This window comes from Podarcis gaigeae, assembly GCF_964106915.1.
Source record: "Podarcis gaigeae genome assembly, chromosome: 16".
NCBI classification, from domain to species: Eukaryota; Metazoa; Chordata; class Lepidosauria; order Squamata; family Lacertidae; genus Podarcis; species Podarcis gaigeae.
In genome coordinates, this window is record NC_139693.1 from 38,335,166 (window position 1) to 38,363,071 (window position 27,906).

A 27,906-nucleotide genomic window follows, 5' to 3' on the forward strand; every position below is an offset into this window, starting at 1 on the left:
GCCTGAGAGTCCAATTCAGAGGCTGAACGGGAGGAACCCCAGCCTGCACAGGAGTCCCCGCCTTCAGGGCCGGCTGAGCTGGGGCAGGGCCTTGGATCTGAAGCACCTGCACCTGTGCCGGATCCTCAGGAGCAGGCACCAGGTGAATCCACTCTGGCTCTGGAGGGGGTTGAGGACACAGTGCCTACAGGTGCGCCTCTCCCAGCCCTGTCAGGGGAAGGCGAGTCTCCCCCTGTGTCCAGTAACCCTCCAGCCTCTCCTGAGCTGCAGAGGCTCAGGGCAGAGAGGCGGAGGGAACTGGTTTCTCCCAGGAGGAGTGCTCGCCTTAAGGTCAGGAGAGGTGGGTCTCCTGGGGGCCAGGACTGCCCCTGGCCTCAGAGAAGATAAAGGCCAGTCAGCCCGGTCCCAGGTTGCGGGAGCAACGTCGTTGAAGAGCTGTTTCGGCCAGCACCCAGACCTGCACCTTCTGAGTTCCTGTCCTTGCCCGGCTCCTCGCTTCAGACCCCGCTTCGCCCTTGGAGGACAATCTACTGACCCTCGACCCAGGACCCTGACCTCGCCTCTCGGTAACCTATCCCCCCGGGACCAGCACACTCCTGCTGCTTCGCTGAAGGGGCACTGAGCAGAGAGGGGGATATTTTTTTTTCTTGTTCTCCCCTTCTAAAACAAGGTGCGTCCTATGGTCGGGTGCGTCCTATAGAGCGAAAAATACGGTACATGCCACCTTTTTCCCCTCCAAGGAGTTGAAGGTGACATATAGAGTTCTCCCCCTCCGTATTTAATCCCTGAAACAATCCTGTGAGAGGTAGAGAGTGTCCCAAGGTCACCCAGGGAGCTTCAGGGCCAAGTGGGGATTTGAACTCTCTCACCCCGACACTCCAGCAGCTACACTACTGAAATGTTCAGCACTACTGCTGAAATGTTTCGTGCCTGTGAGACACAGTTGCCTAAGAATAGATAAGCAACTTTTTTAGAAAGACCCCAAAATTGTTGAGCTGCAATTTTTTGATTGGCTTGCCTAAGATCCAGGACAAAACTCCACATTTTGGATATCCTGCCCCCTGGAAAATCTGGACATATGGCAGCCCCAGGCATAATAGACTGTGCAATGAGTTTCTGCTAGAACAGCGGATTCCTCTTTTGCACAAAACTTACCCATCCGCTAGTGCAAGAGCCCTCAAATGCCTTTGGGAACTCACAAGCAGGACATGGTGGAGTTAGTCTTTCCCTGTTTGTTTCTTAAGCACTAAGGTCACATCCACAGTAAACACGTCAAGCCCTCTTGCACTACTTTAACATTCATGGGCAGGGGTGCCAACTGCCCCACATAATCACATTACACGGTCATGCACACCATTTGAGTGGCAATGCCCATCAACCTGGAGGGAGGGGCTGGACCCTTCCAGTATTTTGTTGGGTGGGCTGAAGTGACCTCAACCCCCAGGAGTTGGATCCTATGTTCATACTCTCTAACGTTCCTCAGATGAAAATAAGGACATTTCTCACTCCCCCACAACTGGCTCTCCATTGGTTTGATTCAGAAGGACTCTCCTTGAGATCAGAGGCTCTCTGGGGCAATACAGACCCTTCCCCACCTTGTAAAAACATTGTCCTTTGTGTAAGTCAGCACCCGTGTCTGTCGTTTCCTCTGGCTTCCTTTATTTACTCCCCCCCCCTCTCCTGTGCTTGTGTGTACTTGAATACCTTTTAATTTCTTACTTAAGCTTCTTTTCTCTTTTGTGTCTGTGCTTTCCCAACCAGGATGTTTACAGCTATAATGCCTATGGTAGCTGCCGGATTGATCCCTGATGATCCCACATTGCAGCCAATAAGAAGACTTATGTCCCTTGTAGGAACTCTCTTTATAATTGGTTACTGTGGAGTTTTTGTTCTCCTATTTGTGCATGATGTGTGGCTGTTCCTCACCTTAACCTTGGCTGTATTCTCCTTGGCTGACTGTGGGATCATAAAACCTTTTTTTTTTTTTTTGAAGATGGCCAATCAGAATGCTCCTCTGCTGCATGATGTAACCGCTTATTTACCAAGCAGTCTGTGCCCCTTTGCACTTTCTTCTAATGCAAGAAGGGGGACCTCTGGCCTCAACAATCTTGCTGGACTCTTAACTCCCACCAGCCCTAGCCAGAATGCCCAGCGGCCAGGAATGATGGGAGTTGTAGTCCAGCAATACTTGGCGAGGCACAGGTTTACCCATCCCTGGTTTAATAATTGGCTTAATAGACAATAAATTTTAATTGAGAGTTTTTCAAGCAAATATGTGGACAGTTGGTTGAAAAATTATATATGACACTCCGGTCCTTCCTACCATCTTCTGGCCCTTTGGCCCCCAGTGCTCTACCTGAAATTCCCTTGCTTGTCTGGCTACAACTTATAAGCCTACTTTGTTCAGCTGGCATTGTGCTGCCTTTGTAGAATTGTCACTTTGTCAACACTCTGATAGTGAGCCATTCCCATTCGGCAGCTAGGATGTGTTTAGACATCCATGACGTGAACTTTGCCAGTGATGGAGCGGGTGTTCAGACAAACAAGAACCTATTGTTGACCTATTAGATAGGAGCATATTAATCACTAATGTTGTTTAATCTTGCTTTTGAAACCTGCCTACTGACAGATCACAGCAATTTTTGTTTTTATTTTTAAATTTAATCGCAACAGGTGAAAATACAATATGCAATATTGATTTAACTGACAAAGCCCCAAATGTTAGGATAGCATAGCCTGTCATCTTTCATGTCAGCTTGTAATGAGACTCAAATGGGTATCAAACCTCGAAACAGCAATGAACAAGCATTGTCAAGTTGGCAACCTAGGTTTACGACCTGGTTGTAATGCCCACAGACCACCCCAAATTGGAGTAAAGGATATATCTGCTAACATGGATGCCCAAACACAGGTGCTCACCTTTGTATGTCATGGCTGGAGACCTATCTCAAGTTTGGAGGTGCCAGCATCAACTTTGTAGGTGTTTGGGCTACCAGGACACCTGGGCTGTCCCCCTCTATCCTGCTTCTAAATTCAATGTATATTTTAATTGTGGCCGTCTCAAAGAAGGTGGTTGGCTTCTTCTGCTTCTGTTGGACTGTGCTGTCCCAATAGAAGATCATAGTGTAATTCAGGTTATAATCATAAATTCATGTACTTGAGACCCAAGCCCCATTGAACTGAAGGGTCTTGGTTCTGAGTAGATGTCATAGGATTGTGCTGAAATGCTACTAACTGTGAAGTGTACACTGCCCAAATTCTGACTGACTGCTGAATTTGTGCTCTTAAAAGTCTGGGTTTTGGACTTGCACCTGTCAAATAGCTACCCCAACTTCTTCCCAGTCTGTATAACAAACTGTTTTTGGAAATGAGGGGATTTGGGCTAGATTTGCACATAGGCACACAAATAACTGGAACTGTGTATATTGGGAGACCCTCTGCTTAGTCTCTGCATTTATCCCCACAATCCATGTTACTAATTGGAACCTGAGACTGACAGAGAAATAGCTTGCCCAAGACTAATCAAATAAAATTTTAACATAAGTCTCTTTGATGGAAGGATAATTGCCAACAGCTTTTAGCTGGCTGGAATTAGATCTGTGCTTGTCACAAAAACCTGTTCAAAATCTGGCCTGTTGGAAAGTCCCCTCATTTCTAAGTGGGCAGAATTTGGCTGGAGTGGATGGAAGGGGGCAACTTACAGTTTCATTGAGTGTTCATAATAGATAATTCAAAAAATGCACAGAAATCCCTTTCCCTTCACACAGACTAAGGTAATAATAATTAGAACATTGAAATGTTGTTCTCCCTAGTTCACTTTTTTTATTTCCTTCACTTGGTGTAAAAACAGAAAGCAATGTCACTTGAGGTAATTGGTACAAAATCACAAGCCCCCTCCAGATCGTCTGCTCCATGTGCCCATAATCACATGGCATGCGGGGGGTGGGAGTGGGCCTGTTGGTCCTGCCCCCGCTGCCCCCTCTCAGCTGTCCTTGTGTTTGCGGGGAGAGCATTTGAGGAAGAGGCCTGGCTCATGAGGCAGAGTGAGGCGGCCGCCTCAGCTACAGAATGTGTGGGGTGAGGAGTGGACAGCGCTGGATGTGTCATACGGCCTGCCTTGTGGGGCCCCCCACCTAGCTATCCTGCCCTCGGGTGCAGTGGAAGACTGGTCCACTGCCATTGTCAAAGGACGATTCAGCTGCCAATCTGGCAGTGGCGTAGCGTGGGTTGTCAGCACCTGGGGCAAGGCAAGTAATTTGCGCCCCCTAACCCGTGGATTTTAGTAGGGGCAGAGAGCTGCGAGTGCGCCCCCCCCCAGATGTTGCGCCCGGTGCGGCCAGCCATCCCTGCACCCCCCACGCTACGCCACTGCAATCTGGTCAGCTTTTATACATGGGAGACAGGTGCCATATTGGCTTTTGCCTCAGGTGGCAAAATACCTTGGACCCGGGACCTGTGGGAGCCTGCTCTGTGCACATAAACTGCCCCCTGTGACTTGGAATCCAGCATATTATGATGGCATGGAGAAATACCTACAGAAGGCTTACACTTTTCCACTAATGGTACTTATGTGGTTCTTGTCCCAGTTGAGAGGCTGTTTCTAAACCTGTCTCCCCCAAAACAAGAGATTTCTCTCCCCTATTAGAATATGGCCTGGTTTCTTGCATTGCTTGGCCATGTTTGTTGCATCACTTAGCACTGAAAGATGTTTTCAGATCCTTCCTCCAAGTTTCAACACCTTAACCTGTGTGGTGTCCCCCCTTTTTTTCTCTCTCCTCTTCTCCACACCCCACTTCTCTTGGAAGGTTTAGTTTCTTTTCCCGTGATAAGAAACGGATGCCAGCGATGCAGAGAAATGCCCCCTTTCAGAGTTCCTTTGGCGAGTGGGCCAACTCTAACAAAGACGATGCATACACCGAACAAGGCCTGGAGGCCCTACAGCACCTGTGACTGGAGCCCAGGGATTGCGGTTGCAATGGTAACAGCACAAGAAAAGATGAAGGAACTTGTCTAGTGGATTGTGGCGCCTGGATATGGCTCTCCTCCCCATTCCAAGCCCCTTACCCAGTTGGAATGAGGGGTTTCTTTTTCCACACAGAATCCCTTGATGTTTACTTGGTGACTACACTCCAAAAGCAAGATCCTAGGGCCTCTGTAGCCACCCTGCAGGGTCGTTGCTGTGTGCTAATTTAACAAGCCTGTGGGTTGTTTTTGAAAGCTTGCATTCACTTCACTTAACACAAGTTCACTTTAAACCAAAAAAAGAGATCTATGTTGTTGCTGAAGAGTTGCATTCAAGGTCCTGCTAAGGTCTGAAGACTCCCCTTGCCCAGTTTATTGGGGATGGGAACTTCGTCCTGATCATTCAGCCGTCATCTTCCTCTAATGATTGTTCTAGAGAAGTGGCGTCTAGTCATAGCTGTCGTGCTCAAAGGCAAGTCCTGTTTGCAGCTGAAGCAGGACCTTCCTTTTGCAGGAATGAATCCATGGTGGAAAATGACTAATGCAACATACTGGAATTGGATCGCCTTCCAAATGGATCAGGACTATGTATTATTATTTTTGGTTTGTTATTTATAGTGCCTAAAGCATGGTGTACAAGGTGATGGTGCCTTGCATTTTTGCTATGAATTTTCTGATGTATTAATGGAAACTAAACATCTGAAATTTATGCTAACCCTTTTAAAAATTCCTCCTTGTATTCTAACCTCTTCCCCCTCTGTAATTGGGAGGGCAGTCTCTTCTACAGAAAACACAGGTGTTGTCTCTTCAATAGCCTTGGGAACAAAAGTAAGTTTTGAAACAAATTCTGCCTATATGGAGCCTGCTGCACACTAAATGTTTAAAGTAGTGTCCTCCTCAAGAATTCTGGGAACTAATGGGCTACGGGTGCTGAGAGCTGCTAGGAGACCCCTGACCCCTTCACAGAGCTATAATTTTCATACTTCCTGCGAAGGAGGATTTATTGCTAAACCATTCTGGGAATTGTAGCTCCGTGTCAGGAATAGACATCTCATAACAACTCTCTTGTAACAACTCGCAGTACCCTAGAGTAGTTATTGCCATGACTGTTTAAAGGGGTATGATATGGCTTTAAATGTGCCCCTTGAGTGATCAGTGCTGGGGACCCTGCTCACAGTAGGGCTGTGCCTGAGGTGGTTTTGCCACATGGTTCATGATCTATCAATGTGACGACAGGGCCGTCAAACTGCCGCACTGTGCTTTTTTCACCTATGTGGGTAACACACATACTTGCCTACCTCCAAGGCTTTTTGTGCCATTTGGCAAGGTCAGGAAATATATTTTCAAAGCTGATGTAAGGAGTCTCCATGCAATCTCCTGCCTACCCCATGCTTAAAATAAGTGTGTGATGGAGTCAGCTCATAGGTATGGGGTCCCATGGATGCTGATGTGGCCAATGGCCGTGCCCCCAACCCTGGCAACCACCCATTTGGCATTATAGTGAGAACAAATGAAACTGGTGACAAAATGTTGCCCCCCACTCCCAGCAGGAGTGTTCCTGATCAAGGTTCTAGGCAGCCATTTCCTCCAAGAAGGTCCCTCCTCATCCTACCATTTTCCATATTACTTTTCCAACTGGCATTCAACATTCCGAGGCTGGTAAGCCTGCTCCATCCTCACTGGGCTTTATTTAATAGGCAGGCAGGAGCTTTTCAAAAAAAGAGAGGGAGGATGTTTTCTTGTACTTTTGCAAACCTCTGGGTTTCCCAGAGTGTATTGTTACCTCCCTCTTGTTTCTCAGCAATCTCATTTTGGCTCCATTCATGCTGTCGCTCATCACCTGTGTTTGCTATGAAATGGAATGATGTCATGTGTGTGTAGGGTTCCCTCCACCCCAAACTCAGTGGGAACTTGATTGGTCATTGTTCAGTGTTGGTCAATTGTCCCATTTTAGTGTACAGTGGTACCCCGCAAGACGAACGCCTCGGAAGACGAAAAACTTGCTAGACGAAGGAGTTTTTCGTTTTCTTAGCCGCTTCGCAAGGCGCATTTCCCTATGGGCTTGCTTCACAAAACGAAGCTTGCCCCGCAATCTCCGGGGTAGTGGGGAAGCGCAGCGCGTCTTCCCCGCTGTCCCCAGACCTCTTTTGAAGCAAGGGGCGGCGAGGAGAAGATCGCTTCTCCCCATTGCCAGCCCCGCAATCTCCGGGGACAGAGGGGAAGGACCCCTTTTGAACCAAGGGGCGGCAACGGGGAGAAGCAATCTTCTCCCCGCTGCCCCTTGCTTTAAAACAGGTCCTGGGACAGAGGGGAAGGCGCGCGGCGCTTCCCCTCTGTCCCCGGACGGTCTCCATAGGAACGCATTGATTGATTTTCAATGCATTCCTATGGGAAACCGTGCTTCGCAAGACGAAAAACTCGCAAGAAGAAAAAACTTGCGGAACGAATTAATTTCGTCTTGCAAGGCACCACTGTATTAGCTAACTGCCAGCTTTCTGCTTCCCCCTCACATATTCATTGGAGATAAAGCAGGGTTTTGTGCGAAGACCCTTCTCCACCACACAGTATATTAGCTAAGACTTTGCGCTGGATGGTCCCCTGTTCAGACCTCCCCTTCACAATGAGCCTACTTAGTGGCCTTAACCAAGCTGCTAGTGCCTCAGCCTCACATCTACAATACAGGGATAAAAAATTCTGGACCACAAATCCATTGCGGACTGTTGTAAAGGTTATCAAAAATTTTCAAGCATTTTTCTGAGTTAAACATAAATGCTATATAACAATTACATTTATGGTTCTCAGCATTGGGCTAATAGCATATGTAGAATACTAATAGCATAGTGAATCTTCTCTAAATAGCAGGGCCAGTGTATAAAACACTTTTTAAAAAACGCTTGCCATTCCAGAACATGGAAACAAACTAGCATAGGGTTGTATCTGGTGTTGATCATATGCAGAGTAGACCACTGAAAATAATGAACGTGACTTACTTGGGTCCATGAATGTGAACGGGCCTTCCCTCAGCAGAACTTAGCCGGATGACCTTTGAGCTAAAAATCACTTTAACTCTGGTAATTCCGGTCTTAATTTGGTTGCGGAAAAAGCAAACCAAGATTTCTTTCTGGTGGCCTCTGATTATCACAGTACTCTATATATAAAGGGAGGCTAGTAGTATTGGTAAGACTCCTTGGCCACTGTTTCTATGTGGAGTGGGCACTCCAAGTATCTCTAGAGCTGCCACTGTCACTAACAGCCCCGCAATTCAGCTGTAAGGGTTTTTACTTAGTGTTTTTCCAACTGGAAGAGTTCTTGTCTCATGTGAAAGACCCTCTTCCTGGAACAGGGCCTGGTGTTGCCTGGCGGCTGCCTGGACCCGCCTGATCCTTAAAGAAGCCATTTATGTGGCCAAAACAAATCTTTTCCTGTTGGGAATAAGCCTGTTTAAGGCAAGTGTTTGTAAATTTAAGGAGGGACACTCGTTCCAGTAATTTCAGCACATAGGGCAGCCTGCGCTGACCTGATGCCCTGCAGATTCTGTTGGACTACAGATTCCTTCAGATGGGGGTTGCAGTTGAACAACATCTGCACCAGGTCAGTGAAGGCTGAATTAAGGCAATACCTTCATTAAACCAACCAAAATGGGTGGTATTCAACTGAATTAAACTCAAGAGTGGGCCCATTTAAATTAGTTGTGTGCTTTAGTTTCAGTAGAAGGGACGCGGGTGGCGCTGTGGGTAAAACCTCAGCGCCTAGGACTTGCCGATCGCATGGTCGGCGGTTCGAATCCCCGCGGCGGGGTGCGCTCCCGTCGTTCAGTCCCAGCGCCTGCCAACCTAGCAGTTCGAAAGCACCCCCGGGTGCAAGTAGATAAATAGGGACCGCTTACCAGCGGGAAGGTAAACGGCGTTCCATGTGCTGTGCTGGCTCGCCCGGCCTATAGAGTGAGATGAGCGCACAACCCTAGAGTCTGTCAAGACTGGCCCGTACGGGCAGGGGTACCTTTACCTTTACCTTAGTTTCAGTGGGTCCATTCTTAGCTGTGTCACAAAATAGCATGCAAAGCTTTTGAATCCTCCAGCTGCATCTAGCCTGATGCAGAGTTCTCAGGAACTCAGAAGCTTGTGAGCACAGTTATTTTGTCCACATTTTGATTGGTATAATAAATGTATTGCTTTGTTCTAATGTATATTTTGGAATTACAGTGGTACCTTGGTTTACAACCATGATCTGTTCCAGAGGTCTGTTTGTAAACCAAAACAGGTTGTAACCATAGGCACGCTTTCGCCAATGGGCCCTCCAAAAATAATTTGTTTGTAATCCAAAATGGGTTGTAATCCCAAGAAAGGTTGCAAACCAAGACATGCACTTCCGGGTTTGACATGTTTGTAATCCAAAACGTATGCAAACCAAGACGTATGCAAACCAAGGTACCACTGTACTAAAGTGCCCCTTAAAAGAACTGGGTTCTCTACTGTAAAAGAACTCAAGGCTGGGAGAGTCTTCAGCTCACAGAGCTTATGCCATTCCCAGTAGCCTGTATGGGGATAGATGGGCCAGTGGTATGACTTGGCATATGGCAGCTTTTAATACTGAATTTTAAAAACGGGTTTAGGGGATGACTGAGATTTCTCTAATGTAAGCAAACCCAACTGATCCCAAACAGCTGTAAGCAAAGGCAGTTCCCCTTGGATTCTCAAAGGGACTTGCTTCTCAGGTAAACTAAAATCCTTCATGCATAGGATGCACATCCCATTTAGCCTCTGAGTAAATAGACGCAGGTGGCGCTGTGGGTTAAAGCCTCAGCACCTAGGACTTGCCGATCGAAAGGTCGGCGGTTCGAATCCCTGCGGCGGGGTGCGCTCCCGTTGCTCGGTCCCAGCGCCTGCCAACCTAGCAGTTCGAAAGCACCTCCGGGTACAAGTAGATAAATAGGGACCGCTTACCAGCGGGAAGGTAAACGGCGTTTCCGTGTGCGGCTCTGGCTCGCCAGAGCAGCGATGTCACGCTGGCCACGTGACCCGGAAGTGTCTCCGGACAGCGCTGGCCCCTGGCCTCTTGAGTGAGATGGGCGCACAACCCCAGAGTCTGTCAAGACTGGCCTGTACGGGCAGGGGTACCTTTACCTTTACCTAAATAGATTTAGTCCAGGCTGCAGGCAAGCTAAGAGCTGGGCTGCTTGATAGCAGATTTGCAGTTAAATGTTCAGTTACTTCATGTCAGGCCATGCAGCTAAAGTTCTTCCAAAATTCAGAAGCAATGATTGGGGCCGGGTCTTTGCCTCCCAAATTTATGTTTCTTGTGCAGCTGCAAAAGATGGAGAAGCCTGGCAAAAACTGACCACTGACAACTATTGCTTCATTGCGTCTGTTTGCCATCACTTGACATTGTTATAGCTAAACATTGTGGGTAGTTGTGCTGATCTACTAAAAATACTACTCCAATAGGCAGAATCCCTTTATTGCATGGATGGGGAACGGATGGCTCATCAGATATAGTGAGACTCTTAGTTCTCACCAGTCCCTTCTAGCACGGCCAGCGACCAGGGATAATGAAAGTTGTAGACCGAGTCTCAGGAGCGCCACAGGATCCCCAGGCTTCTTTTATCAGAACCAGCGAAAATGTCATGTTATGAGCCTGCTTTTGAGTTCCCCAGAGTTCTTCCATGAGCTAGATGCTAAACAAAGCAGGGCAGAGGAAGAGATAAAATACTACACAATGCTAAAGCCTGAGAGCAACCCTGTATTATTTACCAACTTGCTTTGTAGCCATATGACACAAGACATTGCGAGCAAGTTAGTGGGCTGGAGGAGGACAAGGACAGATCATGGTTCCTCGTTTCTCCACCACTAGCCCATTGGGTTTCTATGGTAGCCATAACAGAATAAACCCCACCCCACAAACCTGTATGTTTCCTAAGAGCTTGCTAAGATGCTAGCCTGTGTTTCCAACCTTGATACAGAGGAGTGGTCAGCGGAATATATTAACCCTTTAGGAACCTAAAAAAATTATGTGCAGGTTAGTAAATTTTGTGAATTTCTTTATTTACAAGGCTGCCCTATAAGCCTGCAGTTTTCAAGTCGAGTGTACAATTCCTCCCGGCTGCCACAAGCTGCGGATTTCAGGACTTTAACATCATGCCAGTCAGTAGAGCATGAGACTCTTAATCTCAGGGTTGTGGGTTCAAGACCCATGTTGGGCAAAAGATTCCTGCACTGCAAGGGGTTGGACTAGATGACCTTTGTGGTCCCTTCGAACTCTTACAATTCTTTGATTTTTCTTCCCTCCCCAGTTCTTCTTAAATTAGAAGTATTTTGGAAAACTGGAAAGCATTTTTTGTTGCTCCTAATACAGATTAGGTTTCGGATTGTATTTAAAAGCTTTTGGGCATGTAGCTCTTTTTTAAAACTCTGTTTGCTATTTCTTGTTCTCCGACTGCTTGTGAAGAAGTGGAGAGAGCTGCCCCAAATATGCAGCTCGTCCATTTCCCATGGCTCTGTGAACAGAGGCAGTTCGGTGTATCCCAAGAACTTGACCTGTGCAGCAACATCAGCAGCAGCAGCTGCCTTCTGTCCGTGAGGTCATCACTGGAACTGTGTGTACAGTGGAGGCTTCTCTATTAGGGCAAATGGGGCATTGCCCCACCAATCTCAGTCTGCCCTCAGCAGCTGCCAGCTGCCTGCCTTCTTAAGACCAGGCCAGGGAGATGGCGCTGACTTAGCAGGGAGAATGGAGACAAAACTATGGTTAGTTCCACCCTTTCATTGGCTCTGGCTCCACCTCCTGTTGGCCTCCTGCTTTACAGCCTACCTGTCCTAATGGACACCAGGTAGTATGGACTATAGTATGAATGCAATAATGGAAATCCTTGTTAATATTTTACATGCTTAAGTGTTGCTGAAATTGAGTTTCCCCATAGTCCTATAATTTTAAAAGGGGAGGTTGTTTTTATTTTTGCTCTTTATCACATGCACACAGATGCAACAACCTGAATAAACACTGCAAAGATGCTTGTTTTGCATAATTTATTATACTACAGGAGGGCTTGGGAAACACTTTTAACCCAAAGGCTGGATTCAAACCCAACCATGCTCCCAAGGGCGCACTTCAAAGGTGTGCAGGGCAAATAAAAAACCCCAGAAGAACCACCATCAAAACAAGCCACAAGTCTCCATGCCATATCAATCCCGTATTATAGGGGTTGCCAATGTGCTTTCAGTTCCTAGCAAGGCGCTAACATCTCGCTAAGTGTCACAGACTTGAGCATTCCCTTAATGCAATTGTCTGATAAGGCTTAGCACACAACTGTGTGATATGCAAAAGGAGTGAATGTGTATCTTTAATAAAGATTCAGGGTACTGTAAGGTAAAAAAAGGCAATAAACAGCATGTTTGGAGGGAACGGGTGGGTATAGGGCTATGTTAACACTAGATCTTTTTAATATTCTAAATAAACTATTTCTGGATTAACAAGAGGTTGTCTGTTTTTGCATCTTCTATAAGCCACGGACCTCAGGCAAAGGTTTGGCTCCTTAATCCAAATTGATACAAGAAATCCAGTCCTACATCCTAGGCCCAGGTTGGTGGAACCTGGTGCCTCTCCTGACACCATTGGACTCCAACTAGCACGGCCAGTGGTCAGGAATGATGGGAGCTGTAGTCCAGCAATATCTGGAGGGTCCCAGGTTCCCTATCCCAGTCCACAGTCTTGCTGCTCTATTTCACTCCCACCTCAAAGGCCTACAGGAGAGCCCTCCCGGCCTACCCTTGTTTCTCCTTAGTGTCTCCTTTTCTCATCCCACTGAACCACATGCTCCTCAACCCACTGCCTGTCTCAGGAGTGGGGAACCGGCGGTTGACCAGGTCTTGCTGCACTACAACTTCCATCAACCCTAACTGTTGGCCAAGCTGTCTGGGGATGATGGGAACTGCAGTCCAGCAGCATCTCAAAGGACACAAGCACCTCTGGCCTACTCTTTATCTCCTTTTGTTTAGCAACCTTCTATCTGGCCCCTTTTCTTGCTTCTCTAAAATCCCTCTCCTCACCCACCCACCCACCCACCCTGCCTTTACACTGCAGAGCCTCCTTTCCCCGTGCCCTGTGAATTATTACATTCCCCTTAGACAAATTGAGCTTTCCTTTCTCTGCTCTGTTGTTAGAATTCCACGTATGTTGTGCATCACTGGTCATATGCACCTAAAAGCTTGGACAGGGTGGTGTAGAAGAGTGAGCAAGATGACTAAACAATTTCATCAAAACCTGCAACACCATACAGGAAAACCCATTAAGTGTACAGTGGAGCGTGATGATGAAAACACCCCACTGTTTTGAAGCTTATGAGCCAGTTATCCAGGCTTTGTCTCAGTTTGCTTTTGAAGATGGGCCCACAATTTCCCATAATCCACTGGTGTTCTGTGGCTGCGTAGCACTGGAAGGGAGCGGCCCATCAGTGCCTGTCTTCATCTCTTTGCTTCTTTGAGCTGCGGTCCCGACTTCGATCTCTCCTCTCTCTGCCTCTGCTCCGTTCCTCTCTGGAGTGCCGCGCTCCATCTCTCTCTCCCCATTCTCGCGACCACTCCCGTTCGGAGCGCCTCTGGTCTCTGTTCCTCGTTTTCCAGTCCCTGGACCAACCTCTTTCTCTTTTTTCCGCCTGTCCTTCCCCGTAAAACTCACTTTTCATGGCAGGCAAATTTATGGGCTTCCGGAAGGGCCTGTCCCTGCCACCAAACCGCAACTGCCCTGACTCTTTCTTGCCCCCAAAGCCGCCCCCAAGCCTCCGAGGGATCCACCCTTTGAGGGTCCTCTCCAGCTCAAAGTCCACAAATACCTCACGCTGGTCAATAACCAGCTTGTTGGCATCTCGGTAAGCTTTCACAAGGGCACGCTCCTCTTTGAACTCAACGAACGCGTAGCCCTTGGAGAAGCCAGTGACTAGGTCTCGAACCAAGCGGATCTTCCGGATGTCTCCGTACCGAGAAAAGACTTCCCTTAACTTCTCTTCTGTGGTTTGCAAGTTGAGTCTGGCCACAAACAGCGTGAGGTGAGGGTCCCCTGAAACGCCTCGGTTGGGGACATACCGTGCCGTCATGGCCCTCCAAACAGCCCGGTCATGGGGCTCTTCATCCGTACCATCAATGCTCCCAGCTTTGAGGGGATCATATTCTTTTGCAATGGGCATCCACTCGTTCATTGTCTGCAGGGGGAGCCTTTAGTGCATTCCAGATTTCAGGGTTTCTGTTTCCGTTTGTGCCTCCTCTTTTTTTAAAAAAAAATATGATATTTAGCACACCTCTTACCTGTAATGTAAAACAAGTCAGTGTTGGTTTGCTACAGGACTATATTTGTATTACTGTCACATTCCTCATTCCATTTAAAAAAATAATAATTCGGGGAGGTGAGAGATCTGACTTATTGCCCTCCTCCACAACCATCCTTCTCTTCCCATTCTTAATTTCATGTATTGTATTTATTTATTGCAGTTTTTAAATCTCACCTTTTTCTCCAAAAGGCTGAGAGGCAGTGACTGGTCCAAGGTCACCCAGCGAGGAGAATAATAATAATAATAATAATAATAATAATAATAATAATACCCCACCCATCTGAGTGGATTTTCCCAGCCATTCTGGGCAGCTTTGAACCCTCGTCTCTCTTGGGTCCTAGTATGACCCTCTGACCACTCCACCACACTGGACTCTCATCCGTCCCACCTCCCTCTCCCTTCCTTGCAGAAGATTCAGCACTGCTCAGCGGAAAGGAATCAAAGGACCTTGTGCTGCCACAGCAGCAAACAACCCCCTGTGAAAACTCCCATAGGAGACTGAGGAGCAGGAGATGGGGCGGACCTCTGCCTCAGATCCTGGAGAACTGATGTGGGTCGGAGCCCAGATGTAGAGACCCATGGACTTGGGTTGTATGCGCACTACACAGCAAAAGCTCACGGCTCCCCACCCCAAAAAAGTAACCCTGGGAACAGTAGTTTTCCCCCTCACAGAGCTACAACTCTCAGCACCCTTGGCAAACTAGTTCTCAGGATTCTTTGGTGGGAGAGTCGTGCGTTTTAAATGCAAGCTGCGCATTCAGTGCAGGAATATTCTGCTTGAACAATCCGGAGATTTAACACCACGTGGAACTTCTGCCTCACCTTTTGCGTGCGTGTGTCTGTCTCACAACGCAGCCTGCCTTGCAAAGCCCCAGAGGCCGGGAAGCAGGAGGCGAGTCTCCTAATGGAAAACTTTCTGAGCTCGAAGCATGGGTACCCCAACAAAAAATTTAAAAAAAAATCGGTTAAATATTTGGAAATATTTGGAATTTAGTATGTATTGATATAATTTGGAATTAATGTGATTTGATTGGTTTGTTAATAAAAAATTATTTATTTATTTTTTAAAAAAGGAAAACTTGCAGAAGCAAAGCAAGCTGCTTCTCTGATCCGCTGGCAGCCCAGGATCTCCTCCTCTTCCCCGGCGGCTCAACCCCCCCCCCCCCCGAGAAGGGCCTGCACAGCCAGCAGCCAACGCCCCCCCCCTTTTTCCCAAGGGGAAAATCCTCACCTGCCAGAGGAAACAAGGCGGAGCCCCCCAGGCAGGAAGTTCGCAAGGCGGCTTCTCATTGGCAGCGGCTCATTCGCCACCACTAGATTCCTTGGACCTGGCAAGAAGAGCGATGGATCTTAATACTTGTTGGTTGGTTTGTTAATTTTCAAAGGCTCCATCCGCTCCGCGGCCCGGACGCGCCAAAAGAAATTCCCCAGCAACCCAGCGCGAATCTGCGGGGCAGGAACCGGAAAGGCGTTTGGCCTGCCGCGGTATCCGCGGCCCCCCCCTGGCGGCAGAGGTCGCACGTTACACCTGATTTTACCCTCCTATTATGCCTTGAAAGTTATGTATTATTGTTATTATTAGGCAGGCGTCTTCGTTGTACTATACCCAGCGCCTGCTAAACACTTTTTTGTTTAGGCAACCCAACTTAGAAATGTAATTTTATTATATACGTGTGTGTGTGTGTGTGTGTGTGTGTGTGTGTTTTAAAACCCAGCTGATTTTAAAATCTATTTTAATTTAATTTAATTTAACTTTATTTATTTATTTATTTATTGAGTGAGTGAGTGAGTGAGTGTACTGCCCTTCATCTGAAGAACTCAGGGCAGTTCACAGCAATTTTATACCATTTCATGTAAACTGCTTAGATATTTTATATATATATGTATTTTAAAAGCAGTATATACATTTTGCTAAATAAGAATAAAGAATCAGGTTTTTCTAAGCCCAACACATTACAAAACCTTCTTTTACTGAGCCCAAAGGTCTCTAGGGTGTCAAATAGTTCTTTTTATTGGGTAATATGGATCAAGCGTCTCAGGTGACTGATCTGGCCTGCCTTGCCATTGGTGGTGCCTTGCCATCTCCCTTCATGGCCGCTCAAAAAAGAAGAAGCAGAAACCAGCAAAAAAACCATTTTGAATCTAGTCAGAAAGTACAATTCATTTTTTTCTGGGTAAAGAAAAAAAATTGTTATATTTACAAGCCACTGTACAATACATGTCCTATCCATTAAACAATTCATAGCAGTCCAGTCAGTATTCTGTTGCTTACAGTCATGGCAACGTGGAGGAGGCAGTTTTTTAAACCACGCTCAGCCCTGGAAATGGTTTCCGAATCCCAATATTCAATATTGGGATTCAATTCAATATCATGCAATTGAATTGCAGAGTTGAAAGAGACCCTGAAGGTCATTGAGTCCAACCCCCAGGAGATTGACAGAAGTCAAGTGTGGTTGCGTACACACTGCAGGCAGCCCTATTTCCACAGGGCACCACACACAATGAAATCAAGTATAATGGGAATGCATTGAAAAAGCCTGCAGACCCCCTGTTCTGCCCCCCCCCCCCAGTGATGTTTCAGTCATGTATTTATGGCGTTTCCAAGACACTTCTGAGTTCAGTGTGATGTGCCTATACTCTGTCATGCACATATTGAACGCACGTAAACGGAGCTGCTTGTATATCTTTCAGACACATTTAAATGACATTATAGGGTTGCTAGGAAGTGTAACTCTGTGAGTGGTAAACTACACTGCCCAAAATTCTTTCAGGGAAAGAATGTGTTTCAAATGTGATTTAAAAGTGCAGCGTGTAAGCACTGGTTGTTCTCAGGAATATGCTGGGCCAATTATTTTCCCTGCCCTTCAACTTCCCAGATTTTCTTTTGAGGGAGGTAGAAGCCATGACTATTAAAAGTAATATAAGAGTGCCATAAATGTATGGTATGGATATGACGGTTGTGCTTTGTATGCGATCTTAGCTCTTTGCAGGTGGAGAAGCAGCAGAAGTATCTGCACCCTTTTTGTTAAGTAAGCAATACTGTGGTTATATTTATTTCTACGTGTAATAATTATTTTAGTTCTCTAACACTAAAAAGCTTTGTTATTATTTTCAGAAAAGCTTTAAACTGAACGCTTTAAATATGGGTGTTTTGATATGTAATGTGTACACATTGTATGAAATCATAAAGTTAGTTCTTTATGCTATTAAGAGTGCTATAAATGTGGAAGCAAGTGCATTGCTGAACTCTAGGCAAATGTGGATTGTTATGTAGAATGCCTACGGATGAAATCATTAAGTTTATTTTATTTTTTTATGATACGGGTCATAAATGCACTGGGGTGTGTGGTTTTGAGATACATGCACGTGTACTGAGCAACCTTCTTGCCAAGGGAGCCCCTTCGTCTCGGGACCGCACTGCTTGCGCCCCCGCCCGCATCCCTGTGGCAACCCTCCTCGCTCCTCCCTTACCTCTGCCGCTGGTCTTTGATTGGGTCCTCGGGAGCTTCGCCCTCAAGGCGGACTGGATTTGGCCTCTGCTCGAAACTTTCAAAGGAGGAAGGAAGTGGCTGGAGTTTGCAACAGGCAACTCCTTGCCATCCGGAGCCCCCTTCCTCCTTCGCGCAGTTGGATCTCCCAGGTGCATCCCGTTAGTTTGGCATGCAAGCTGAGCAGCACCAGAAGGAGGAGGAGGAGGAGGAGGAGGAAGATGAGGAGCAGGAAAGCAGTGGGGGGCCAGACAGCGCTTTCGAGAAAAGCCCCTTCCAACTGACTGCTGAGGATGTCTATGACATCTCTTACGTCCTGGGCAGGGAGCTGCACAAGCTCAGCAGCGAGCCGCGCCTGGCCGTGCCCTCCAAGGTGGCCCAGCTGCAGTTCAAGATCGTCAGCATCCTGGAGATGCTGGAGGCGCTGGTGAATGAGACCAACCTGACGGTGGAAGCCCTGAAGATGGAGAGAGACAGCTTGAGAAGAGAGGTGGAGGGGCTCCGGGAGCAGGCGGCCAGCGGAAGCACAAAAGAGGTCTGTCCAAAATTGGGACTGAGTCGTTGTTGTTGTAATTTATTGCATTTATATCCCACCTTTTTTCGCCAAGGACCTCGAGCTGGTCACACAGTTCTTCCCCTTCTTCATTTCATCCCCACGACAACCCTGAGAGGTAGTTTAGGAGAGAGAGGCAGAGAGTGCAACTGGCCCAGGGTCACCCAGTGAGCGTCATAGCTGAGTGGGGATTCGAACCATGGTCTCCCACGATCCAGGCAGACACTCTCACCACCACACAACACCGGTTCTCATTCTGAGATGTGCAGGGCCATAGCTCAGGGGTAGAGCACCTCTTTTGCAGGGATAAGGCTCCCAGCGTCTCCAGGCAGGCTGGGAGAGTCTTAGAGGGACTGGTTTGGTATAAGGCAACTCCTTAGGTTCCCATTACAATTATTAATACTACTGTTATATATTTATTTATACTCTGCCTTTTCCCTTGATGGGACTCATCATCACCACCACCATCATCATCAGTCTGGAGATGCAAGAGATGCCTTTGCCTGGGTCTGGCACCATTTGAACAGGAAGCTGTCTGCAGGCATCATATCATATCAGTCATGCAAGTCTTGGAGTGAGTTACTCACAGGGGGAAAAGGAAGGAGCGTCATGCCTGCACAAAGCCAGGCAGTTATTTCCAGTGTCCCACAGCTGAGTGGAGAAAAGAGAACTGACCAGCCAAGCCAGCATTCTGCACCTAGCCAGATATGCATCTGGCAAGCTTAAAAAAAAAAGAAAAGGCAAAGGACCCCTGGACAGCCAAGTCCACTCAAAGACAACTATGGGATTGCAGTGCTCATCTCACTATCAGGCTGAGGGAGCCGGGGTTTGTTTGCAGACAGCTTTCCAGGTCATGTGGCCAGCATGACTAAACTGCCTCTGGTGCAACGGAACACCATCACAGAAACCAGAGCTCACAGAAACACCGTATACCTTCCTGCCACAGCAGTACTTAGTTATCTACTTGCACTTGCATGCTTTTGATCTGCTAGGTTGACAGGAGCTGGGACAGAGCAACAGGAGATCACTCCACTGGACTGTGGGGATTTGAACCACCGACCTTCCAATCAACAAGCCCAAGAGGCTCAGTGGTTTAGACCACAGTGCCACCCGCATCCTGCACCTAGCCAGATATGCCTCAATAAAGATTGCAATGTGGCAACCTTCTCCACTGTTTGCAGTGTCATAGCTCCATGGCAGATCGCATGCTAGAGCAGAAGTGAAAATTATGCACATGGTTGAAATTTATTATATTTTTATCCCACCCTTCCTCCAAGCTCCAAGTCCACTGAGGACTGGGAGTCTATGACACACACACACCTTCCAGACAGGGCCGATGAGAGGGAGCCAGACCTTCTTGCATATGTTTTATCTGATTCTCAACAAAATGTGTTTCATGTGCAATGCACACATAATTCTGAATTACAGCTTGCAAACTTGTGCCGTGAACTGAGCATTTCCAACTCTATACGATTGTTGGCGTCTGTGCTTTGATGGTGTAACTCTGCAGTCTCATCTTTTGAAGCACAGCTGCAGTTGTGCATTTTTGTAAGAGAACACTGTGAATGCAACAAACTCGTTGCATGATGCACGTTTTGCTGTGTTACACATGGAAGTTTAATGTTTAGAGTGTGTGGTTAGTTTGGTAGCAATCGTGTGGGTGTTTGCAAATTGATATTAGTCATTAGGATCTTAATATTCTCATCTGGTATGAATGTTAACATCATTACCATAAAAATGAGACCACACATTTATTTTATATGCTTTGCATAGATTTTTAGCCAGTCTGCCCTTGCTGGCGCCCTGTTTCCAGATGCTCTTGGCCTACAGCACCCAACCTCCCCAACCACTGACTATGCTGGCTGAAGCTGATGGGAGTTGGAGGCCAACATTCAGAAGACCGCAGGTTCCCAATCTCTGGCATACATCAGATCTCTTGCACTTTTTCTTCGCAACAGCCTTGTGAGGTTGACTAGGCTGAGAGGGAGTCCTTGGCCAGAGGAAAGTGCTTTATACCAAATCAGATTACCGATCTACCTAGTTGTCTACAATGACTGCCAGTGGCTATCCAACATCCCAGAGGGTTTTTCCAGCCCTGCCTGGAGATGCATTCCTGGTCCTTGTCTTAAACTACGTGTTTGTGAATTTTTTTGAAGTCCTACAATAGAAAGTGACTTACACAAATTTCACACTATGCAATCAGTCCTAAAAGGAAAATCGTTCTTATTCCTATTTTTCAAAAATTCAGGGAGGGAGAAAGGGGAAATAAAAATGGGAAAAATAAGGAAAAAACGAAGTGTTGGACTGGGACCTGGGACACCCAGGCTCAAATCCCCACTCAGCCTTGAAACTCACTGGGTGAACTTGGGTGTCGCCATCTAGTCTACTCCACAGGGTTGTTCTGAAGCTAAAATGAGGAGAACTTAAGCTCCTTGGAGTGATGAAAAGGTGCGATATAAATGTGATAACATAGCAGCGAAGAAGCCAGAAGATAAGTGACTATCCAAAGGCCACCCAGGGGTGCATGGCAAAGCTCGAATTTGAACTCAGTTCTCTCCTAGCTTTCAAATTCAAACAGCTGACCTATGTTTTTATATGCTGCAGTGTGTACATCGTTCTTTATTGTAAGCATCCTGGCCCTTGCCAAGTTATAGAAATGGAGCATTAAATACCTGATTTTTTCTTTAAGTCTCATATGGTCTTGCAAGTAGGATCTGCAACAGAATGTTGAAGTGTATCCCCCTTGCCTCCCAGCAGGAGCAGTGCTGTTCAGGATTCTGGCCAGCCGTGCCCTCCTCCTGAAAGAAGCTCAAAGGGACCACAGGGTTAAGGTGGCAGCGTTTCCGACGTTTTGGTTTAGAGAAAAGGCGAGTGAGGCAACAGGATAGAAGTTCATAAAATTATGCATGGCATCGAGAAAGTGGATGGTGAAAAGTTTTTCTCCCTCTCTTATAAGAGCCAGTGTGGTGTAGTGGTTAAGAGCGGTAGTCTCGTAATCTGGGGAACCTGGTTCGCGTCTCCGCTCCTCCATATGCAGCTGCTGGGTGACCTTGGGCTAGTCACACTTCTCTGAAGTCTCTCAGCCCCACTCACCTCACAGAGTGTTTGTTGTGGGGGAGGAAAGGAAAGGAGAATGTTAGCCGCTTTGAGACTCCTTCGGGTGGTGATAAAGCGGGATATCAAATCCAAAGTCTTCTCTTCTTCTTCTTCATAAGACTGGAATTCGTGAGCATCTCATGTTGGAAGATTTAGGGCAGATAAAAGAAAGTACTGGTACCTCTTCGCTCCCCCAGGAGACAGTGATGGCACCAATCTGGATGGCTTCAACAGAGGATTAGACAAATCCATGGAGGAGAAGGCCAGCAATGGCTGCTAGCCACAGTGCCTCAGCTGTGCCTCCGTGGTTGCTTCTGAATACTAGTTGGAGGAGAGAGGGCTGATGGGCTCGTGTTCTGGTCTCCCACGGGCATCTGGTTGGTCGCCGTGGGAACAGGATGCTGGACTAGCTGGACCATTGGCCTGATCCAGCAGACTCTTCTTATGTTCTGATTCCCTCCCATTTCCATTTTTTATTTTACAACTGGCATTCCCACTTTACTGAGTGTGCACAGATCTTGGGGGGGGTGTGTGTGAAGATTATCTTGTGCACCTAAACGTCAGGGATCTCCTCGACCCCGTCAATGCCTTGCTCTTGTTTCTCTGTGGGCCTCTTTTTTTCGTTTTGTAAAATTTATATGGGGGTGGAGACACTCCTTCAGCTATACAGGACCAAGGCCGTTCAGGGCTTGAAAGGTCAGCACCAACACTTTGAACTGTGCTCGGAAACGTACTGGGAAGTGGTCAAGGAGGGACAAGTGGTGCCATTTTGTTTGGCTCCGTTTCTGTTGGCACGCGCCGCTTGAGTCTTGCTGTTGTCCTGCCTTGTAGGTAAACCTTGGCCCCAACAAAATGATCATAGACCTCACGGATGCAAACCGCCCGCGATTCACGCTGCAGGAGCTGAGGGAGGTGCTTCAGGAACGCAACCAGCTGAAGGCCCAGCTGCTGGTGGCCCAGGAGGAGCTGCAGTGTTACAAGAGGTAAGCTGCCAGGTTATGGCTTTTTTAAGGCAGCCCTTTGGAACGTCAAATACAGTGGTGCCCCGCAAGACGAATGCCTCGCTAAACGAAAAACCTGCAAGACGAAAGGGTTTTCCGATTTTTAGCGGCTTCGCAAGACGAATTTCCCTATGGGCTTGCTTCGCAAGACGGAAGCCCATAGGGAAATCTCCGGGGACAGCGGGGAAGCGCAGCGCGCCTTCTCCTCTGTTCCCGGACCTGTCCTAAGGCTTGCGGTGGGAGGTCCGGGAAGAGAGGACAAGGCGCGAAGGGCTTCTCCTCTGTTCCCGGGGCTTGTGGTGGGAGGAGGGTTTTTCCTCCCCACCACCAACATTCAGAACAGCATTCTGAATGTTGGCGGTGGGGAGGAAAGCCCTCCTCCCACCGCAAGCCTTCAGGACAGGTCCGGGAACAGAGGGGAAGGTGCGCAGCGCTTCTCCTCTGTTCCCGGACCTGTCTTGAAGACTTGCGGTGGGAGGAAGGTTTTCCTTCCCACCGCCAACATTCAGAAGGCTGTTCTGAAGGCTGGCGGTGGGAAGAAAAGCCCTTCTCCCCCGCCAGCCTTCAGAAGAGTTCCCGCCTAGGCTGCAGATAGCAGCCTGCTGCCCCGCGCGAGGGGCGCTCTGCTTAAGAGCGCCCCTCGCGCGGGGCAGCAGGCTGCTATCCGCAGCTTGAAGAGCCCTGCAGGGAAGTCCTGCAGGGCTCCCCAAGCTGCGAATGTCTGCCCCGCGCGAGGGACGCTCTGCTTAAGAGCGCCCCTCACGCGGAGCAGCAGGCTGCTATCCGCAGCTTGGAGAGCTCTGCAGGAAAGTCCTACAGGGCTCCCCAAGCTGCGAATGTCTGCCCCGCGCGAGGGGCGCTCTGCTTAAGAGCGCCCCTCACGCGGAGCAGCAGGCTGCTATCCGCAGCTTGGAGAGCCCTCTGGACCTCTTCTGAAGGCGGGCGGGGGGGCAAAAGTCTTTGCTCCCCCCCCCGCCTGCCTTCAAAAGCTGTCCGGGAGCATTTTAAAAGCCCCCGGGAAGACAGGCAGGGGGGACAAAGACTTTTGCCCCCCGCCAGCCTTCAGAAGAGGTCCTGGACCTCTTCTGAAGGCCGGCGGGGGGCAAAAGTCTTTGCTCCCCCCTGCCTGCCTTTCCGGGAGAGCGGAGAAACGCAGCGCATTTCTCTGCTGTCCTGGACGGCTTTTGAAGGCCGGTGGGGGGGAGCAAAGACTTTTGCCCCCCGCCGGCCCTCAGAAGAGGTCCAGGACCTCTTCTGAAGGCTGGCGGGGGGCAAAAGTCTTTGTCCCCCCTGCCTGCCTTCTCGGGGGCTTTTAAATCGCCCCGGGACAGCGGAGAATTCCTCCGCTGTCCCGGGGGCTTTTAAAATGCTGGGGGACGGCAGCGAAGCCTTCGCTGCCGCCTGCCAGCATTTTAAGATCGCCCTGGGACAGCCGAGAAGTCTCCGCTGTCCCGGAAAGGCAGGCGGGGGGAAGCAAAGACTTTCGCCCCCCGCCGGCCTTCAGAAGAGGTCGGGGGACAGACTGTCCCCGGACCTGGTCTGAAGGCGGTTTCCATAGGAACGCATTGATTGATTTTCAATGCATTCCTATGGGAAACCGTGCTTCACAAGACGAAAAACTCGCAAGACGAAATGACTTGCGGAACGAATTAATTTCGTCTTGCGAGGCACCACTGTACATTCTGTTTTTCCTGCTGGAATACAGACTTACCATACTGGACTGTGCAATTATTTGCAGTTTGTGAGCAGCTGAGGAATTAAGCCGTGTAGCTATGATTTAGACACTGGGTAACACACATCCATGTGTTTATTGCTTGACTGATAGAGCCCCTCTAATTTCATGGGATTGGGCTGACTGGAAAGGAAAAATAGGGAAGAACCTAAACAGATGGAGAAGTGGAAGACAGGGCAGCAGGGAGAATGCAGAAATGGACAGAGAAATGGACAGAGGAGTAGAGGAAGCCCTCCGCAAGTGAGAGCTTCAGGATTCTAGTAAGTGTGATCTGTCCTTCTTCCAGCAGCCTACTGGGCTGGGTTGCAGCGATGGAGAGAGTGATAAGGATGAGTGGGAGAGGTTCTATGTGAATGTGTGCATGAGAGAGAGAGAGAGAGAGAGAGAGAGAGAGAGAGAGAGAGAGAGAGATAAAGTTGTGTCAGAAAGAGAGAATATCTTGGTTCAAACAGAAATGGAAGTAGTGAGTGAGCTTCCAATATCAATTAACAAAAAAATAGAACTGGTCTTAAGATGGAAAATAGATTTACATAAACCATGTTTAACTCTTGGAAGGTAAAAGCAGATGTGTTAATAGAAACATGGAATTGTAGAGTAACTTGGAAGGGATCCCGCGGGTCCTCTAGTCCAACTCCCTGCAAGGTAAGAATCTCAGCTAGATCATACCTGACAGGTGACCATCCAACCTCTGCTTAAAAACCTCCAAGGAAAGAGAATCCACCACCTCTCATGGGAGTCTGTTCCACTATCGAAGCCCTTTTCCTGTCAGAAAGATCTTCCTGATGTTCAGTCACCTGTGATGCCTTTGGCTTTCCACCCACTTTGAAGTAATATTAGTTGTGTGTATGATTTACTGCTAATGTCGGTTCAACAATAATAGTGTTCCACTGACCAGAAAGAACAACTCCCATCCTTTGTAAAATCAGTGCGGGGAAGAAGGGTTTAACTTCTTAAGATCTATGTATGTTCTTTAGACTCTTTAAAATATCAGTGTGGTGTAGTGGTTAAGAGCAGTAGACTCGCAATCTGGGGAACCGGGTTCGCGTCTCCGCTCCTCCACATGCAGCTACTGGGTGACCTTGGGCCAGTCCCACTTCTCTGAAGTCTCTCAGCCCCACTCACCTCACAGAGTGTCTGTTGTGGGGGAGGAAGGGAAAGGAGAATGTTAGCCGCTTTGAGACTCCTTAAAGGGAGTGAAAGGCGGGATATCAAATCCAAACTCTTCTCTTCTTCTTCTATCAGTGGAAACAAGGCTTAGGGGAAGAAATAGTCAGATCAGTGGACTAGACTGTGGACGAAGTCTCATTTCAGATCAGGTTCAATGAGGAACTTGAAACTGATTTTGAAATTAATACATAGGTGGTACTTGACCCCTAGAAACTTAGCAGTGATTCACCCATGATCACCACTGAATTGTTAGAGAGCCTGCTGTTCTTAGGTACTTATTTCCATGTATGGTGGGACTGCCCTGAGGTAAAAGTATTTTGGTTATTATTTTTTGCTGAAATGAATATAACAACACAGAAATAAATTGAGGTAGCACTAGTGTTTCTGAAACTGAATGTTTTTACAGACGATAACAGACCTACACGGTAATGAACTTGTTGGACATATGTTACAAGCTGCAAGGATTGTTAGTTAGGTATTGGAAAGATCTTTCCAGCGCTATGCTGTCAAAATTGATATTTAGTGGTACAGGAGACAGCATTCACGTGTCATGTCAAAGTTTAAAGCTCCTGAGCTAAGTTGCCAAGATTCTTTAAGGTGGTGAGGGGGCGGGAAGTCATGTGCCATATTGGCCCAAATATAAACTGCACCCAAATATATGCTGCAGCTTTAAAATGGGGGGGGGGTTTAAAATACCTGAATATAAGCCGCTCCCTTCCTCGCTGCTCATGGGGGAGAGCTGCGTTGCCAGTGGCCTTTCCACTTCCTCGCTCTCTCCCTTCCTGGCCTTGGAGGAGAGGATGGGGGGCTACACACTGGGTGGGTGCCACTTTGCCGCACTCCTGGCGCTGTTTGCCCCACGTTCCTGGCTGCATACTGTAAGGTCACAAATATAAGCCGCACTTTAATTTTTCACAACCGGAATTTGAGGGGAAAATGAGGCTTATATTCCGGCCAATACGGTAGTTTAAAATATGCTTTCAATGTGACCAGTTTCGTGCTTAATGATTACAAAAGGGTATATGACGTCCACCTGTCATGTTAGAGGGGGCATAATCCCCTCTCTTTTCCTCTCAGTGGCCTTGTTCCAGAGAAGCAAGACTGGGGTGATCCCTTGCAGAAGGCTCCGACTGTGGGAACCACTTCAGATTCGTGTCAAAGAAGGCAAGAAAAGACCACCATCAAGCGACTGTGAGTTCTGCTGCTGTAGTTGTGGGCCCAGGGCAGGAAAGAAAGCCTAGCCAGTCCTGTTGGTCTAGTTATTACCAGGGGAACCTGAAATCCGCTTTAAAGGTAATACCATTATTAGAATCAGCTAAAACAGGCATGGAGAACCAGTTGTTGTTGCACTACAATTCCCATCATCACTGACTCCTGCCTTGCTGGCTGGGGCTGATGGGAGCTGGAGTCCAACATGCCTCTGAAGGGTCACAGCTCCCTCAGCCTCACTTTGGCTGCATACGTCTTTTCCCAGCAAGGAAATGGGCCTGTGCAGCCAGCACAGAATCGAACCCACCTCCCACTCATCAGATGGCGCCACTCCATCAGTGATGTCAGCTGATTGACAGGTGACGCCGCTTGTTGAAAAAAATGGACTTGTGGGCCAGATATGTCCTCCCTGGTGGGCCACGTTTGGCCTATCCTATCGCCCTCCTGCAGTAATTCACCTACCTGGGCTGTAGCTCTGTGTGGCAAAGCATCTGATTTGCAAGCAAAAGGTCCCGGGTTCAATCCCAGCATCTCTAGGTCAGGCTGGGGGCGTGAAGAGCCAGTCAGTAGACAATACTAATCTAGATAAGCCAATGACTGGACTCTGTAGTCTCTACTACAATCATAGGGTTACATGTCCCTACTCCCCCCATTGAACGGGGTGACAGTGGGTCACTGGCCTGGGCATGTGCCCCACTGTACCTACCTGTGATGGTGGCCCTGACTCTAGTTGTTGCCTCACTGCACTTGGGTATCTCATCCTCACTCACCATCTATTCCTCCTTCCAAATGCAGGTTTGCTTTTAAAAAGCCCTGAAGAGGAGCCTCCTTTGTTGAGCTTTGAAGGCTGTATGGGAGACAACATCTGGAGCAAAAACTCAAGGACTTCACTAGTTGAAGGCTGTGCTGGTTGTTTACTGCAGCAGCAGGAAGGTTGGGGAACTGTGTTTCTGGGCAAAGTTAGCATCCCTTTCCCAAGTTCCTTGTTACTACAGAATGTTTCTCACCCATATTATGAGTGCAGCTGTCCTACTGGAAAGGCTTGTACACCTGCAAAGAGTGGAATAAATTGGTACGCACCTTCGTTTCTTTAATCATTCTGAGGTTTGCCTATTGATTTGTTGCTTTTCACAGGGTTTACGTCACAGCGGGGGGGAAACTATTTGTCTGGCCTGTGCACGCCTATAATTTCTGTATTTATTGTGAAGGTTTACAATCTGGCTTTCAATTGAATGATATTCATCAAAGCAGCTTGCAAGGGACAGTGGTGGTGATGTTGGTGGTAGGAAACTCCCTGCAGCTGTTATTCTTTGTTCAACAAATGGGGCCAAACTTGTTGGGTGAGAGGGGTTTGGAAGAGAGATCCTTAATCTCTTGCAGCA

General features: G+C 47.9%; 3 protein-coding genes across 4 annotated transcripts in view; 2 read left to right on the top strand and 1 right to left on the bottom strand.

The window, feature by feature from the left end:
• The window catches only part of RILPL1 (Rab interacting lysosomal protein like 1), a 37,472-nt gene extending 25,041 nt beyond the window's left edge, over positions 1-12,431 (top strand). The window contains exons 7-10 of one of the 2 annotated variants that reach the window (XM_083717383.1): positions 4,806-6,925; positions 7,443-8,669; positions 8,985-9,740; positions 10,106-12,431. In XM_083717383.1, the coding sequence (XP_083573509.1) occupies positions 4,806-4,950 (145 nt within the window). In that variant the 3' untranslated portion in view covers positions 4,951-6,925; positions 7,443-8,669; positions 8,985-9,740; positions 10,106-12,431. Of the gene's footprint in view, positions 1-1,761; positions 1,850-4,805; positions 6,926-7,442; positions 8,670-8,984; positions 9,741-10,105 lie in introns of those variants that run through there. The other variant, XM_083717384.1, reaches the window with a different exon arrangement.
• Positions 11,971-14,149, bottom strand: SNRNP35 (small nuclear ribonucleoprotein U11/U12 subunit 35; the record flags this gene model as incomplete). Its single annotated transcript, XM_083717699.1, has 1 exon — positions 11,971-14,149. The coding sequence occupies one exon, from the start codon at positions 14,147-14,149 to the stop codon at positions 13,406-13,408; it is 744 nt and encodes a 247-aa protein (XP_083573825.1). The 3' UTR covers positions 11,971-13,405.
• A 3,593-nt stretch (positions 14,150-17,742) lies between these two features.
• On the top strand, positions 17,743-27,618 carry RILPL2 (Rab interacting lysosomal protein like 2). The gene is made up of 4 exons (XM_083717737.1): positions 17,743-18,301; positions 22,247-22,398; positions 26,393-26,506; positions 27,320-27,618. The coding sequence occupies exons 1-4, from the start codon at positions 17,939-17,941 to the stop codon at positions 27,339-27,341; spliced, it is 651 nt and encodes a 216-aa protein (XP_083573863.1). The 5' UTR covers positions 17,743-17,938; the 3' UTR covers positions 27,342-27,618.
• The last annotated feature ends 288 nt before the right edge of the window (positions 27,619-27,906 follow it).

What these genes read in the sequence shown, in the direction of transcription:
- RILPL2 (XM_083717737.1), top strand. Translation starts at nt 17,939, where the DNA reads ATGCAAGCTGAGCAGCACCAGAAGGAGGAGGAGGAGGAGGAGGAGGAA. An exon ending in GAGCTGCAGTGTTACAAGAG is followed by an intron (nt 22,399 to 26,392) that starts GTAAGCTGCCAG and finishes TTTTCCTCTCAG; the next exon opens with TGGCCTTGTTCCAGAGAAGC. An exon ending in AAGACCACCATCAAGCGACT is followed by an intron (nt 26,507 to 27,319) that starts GTGAGTTCTGCT and finishes TTCCAAATGCAG; the next exon opens with GTTTGCTTTTAAAAAGCCCT.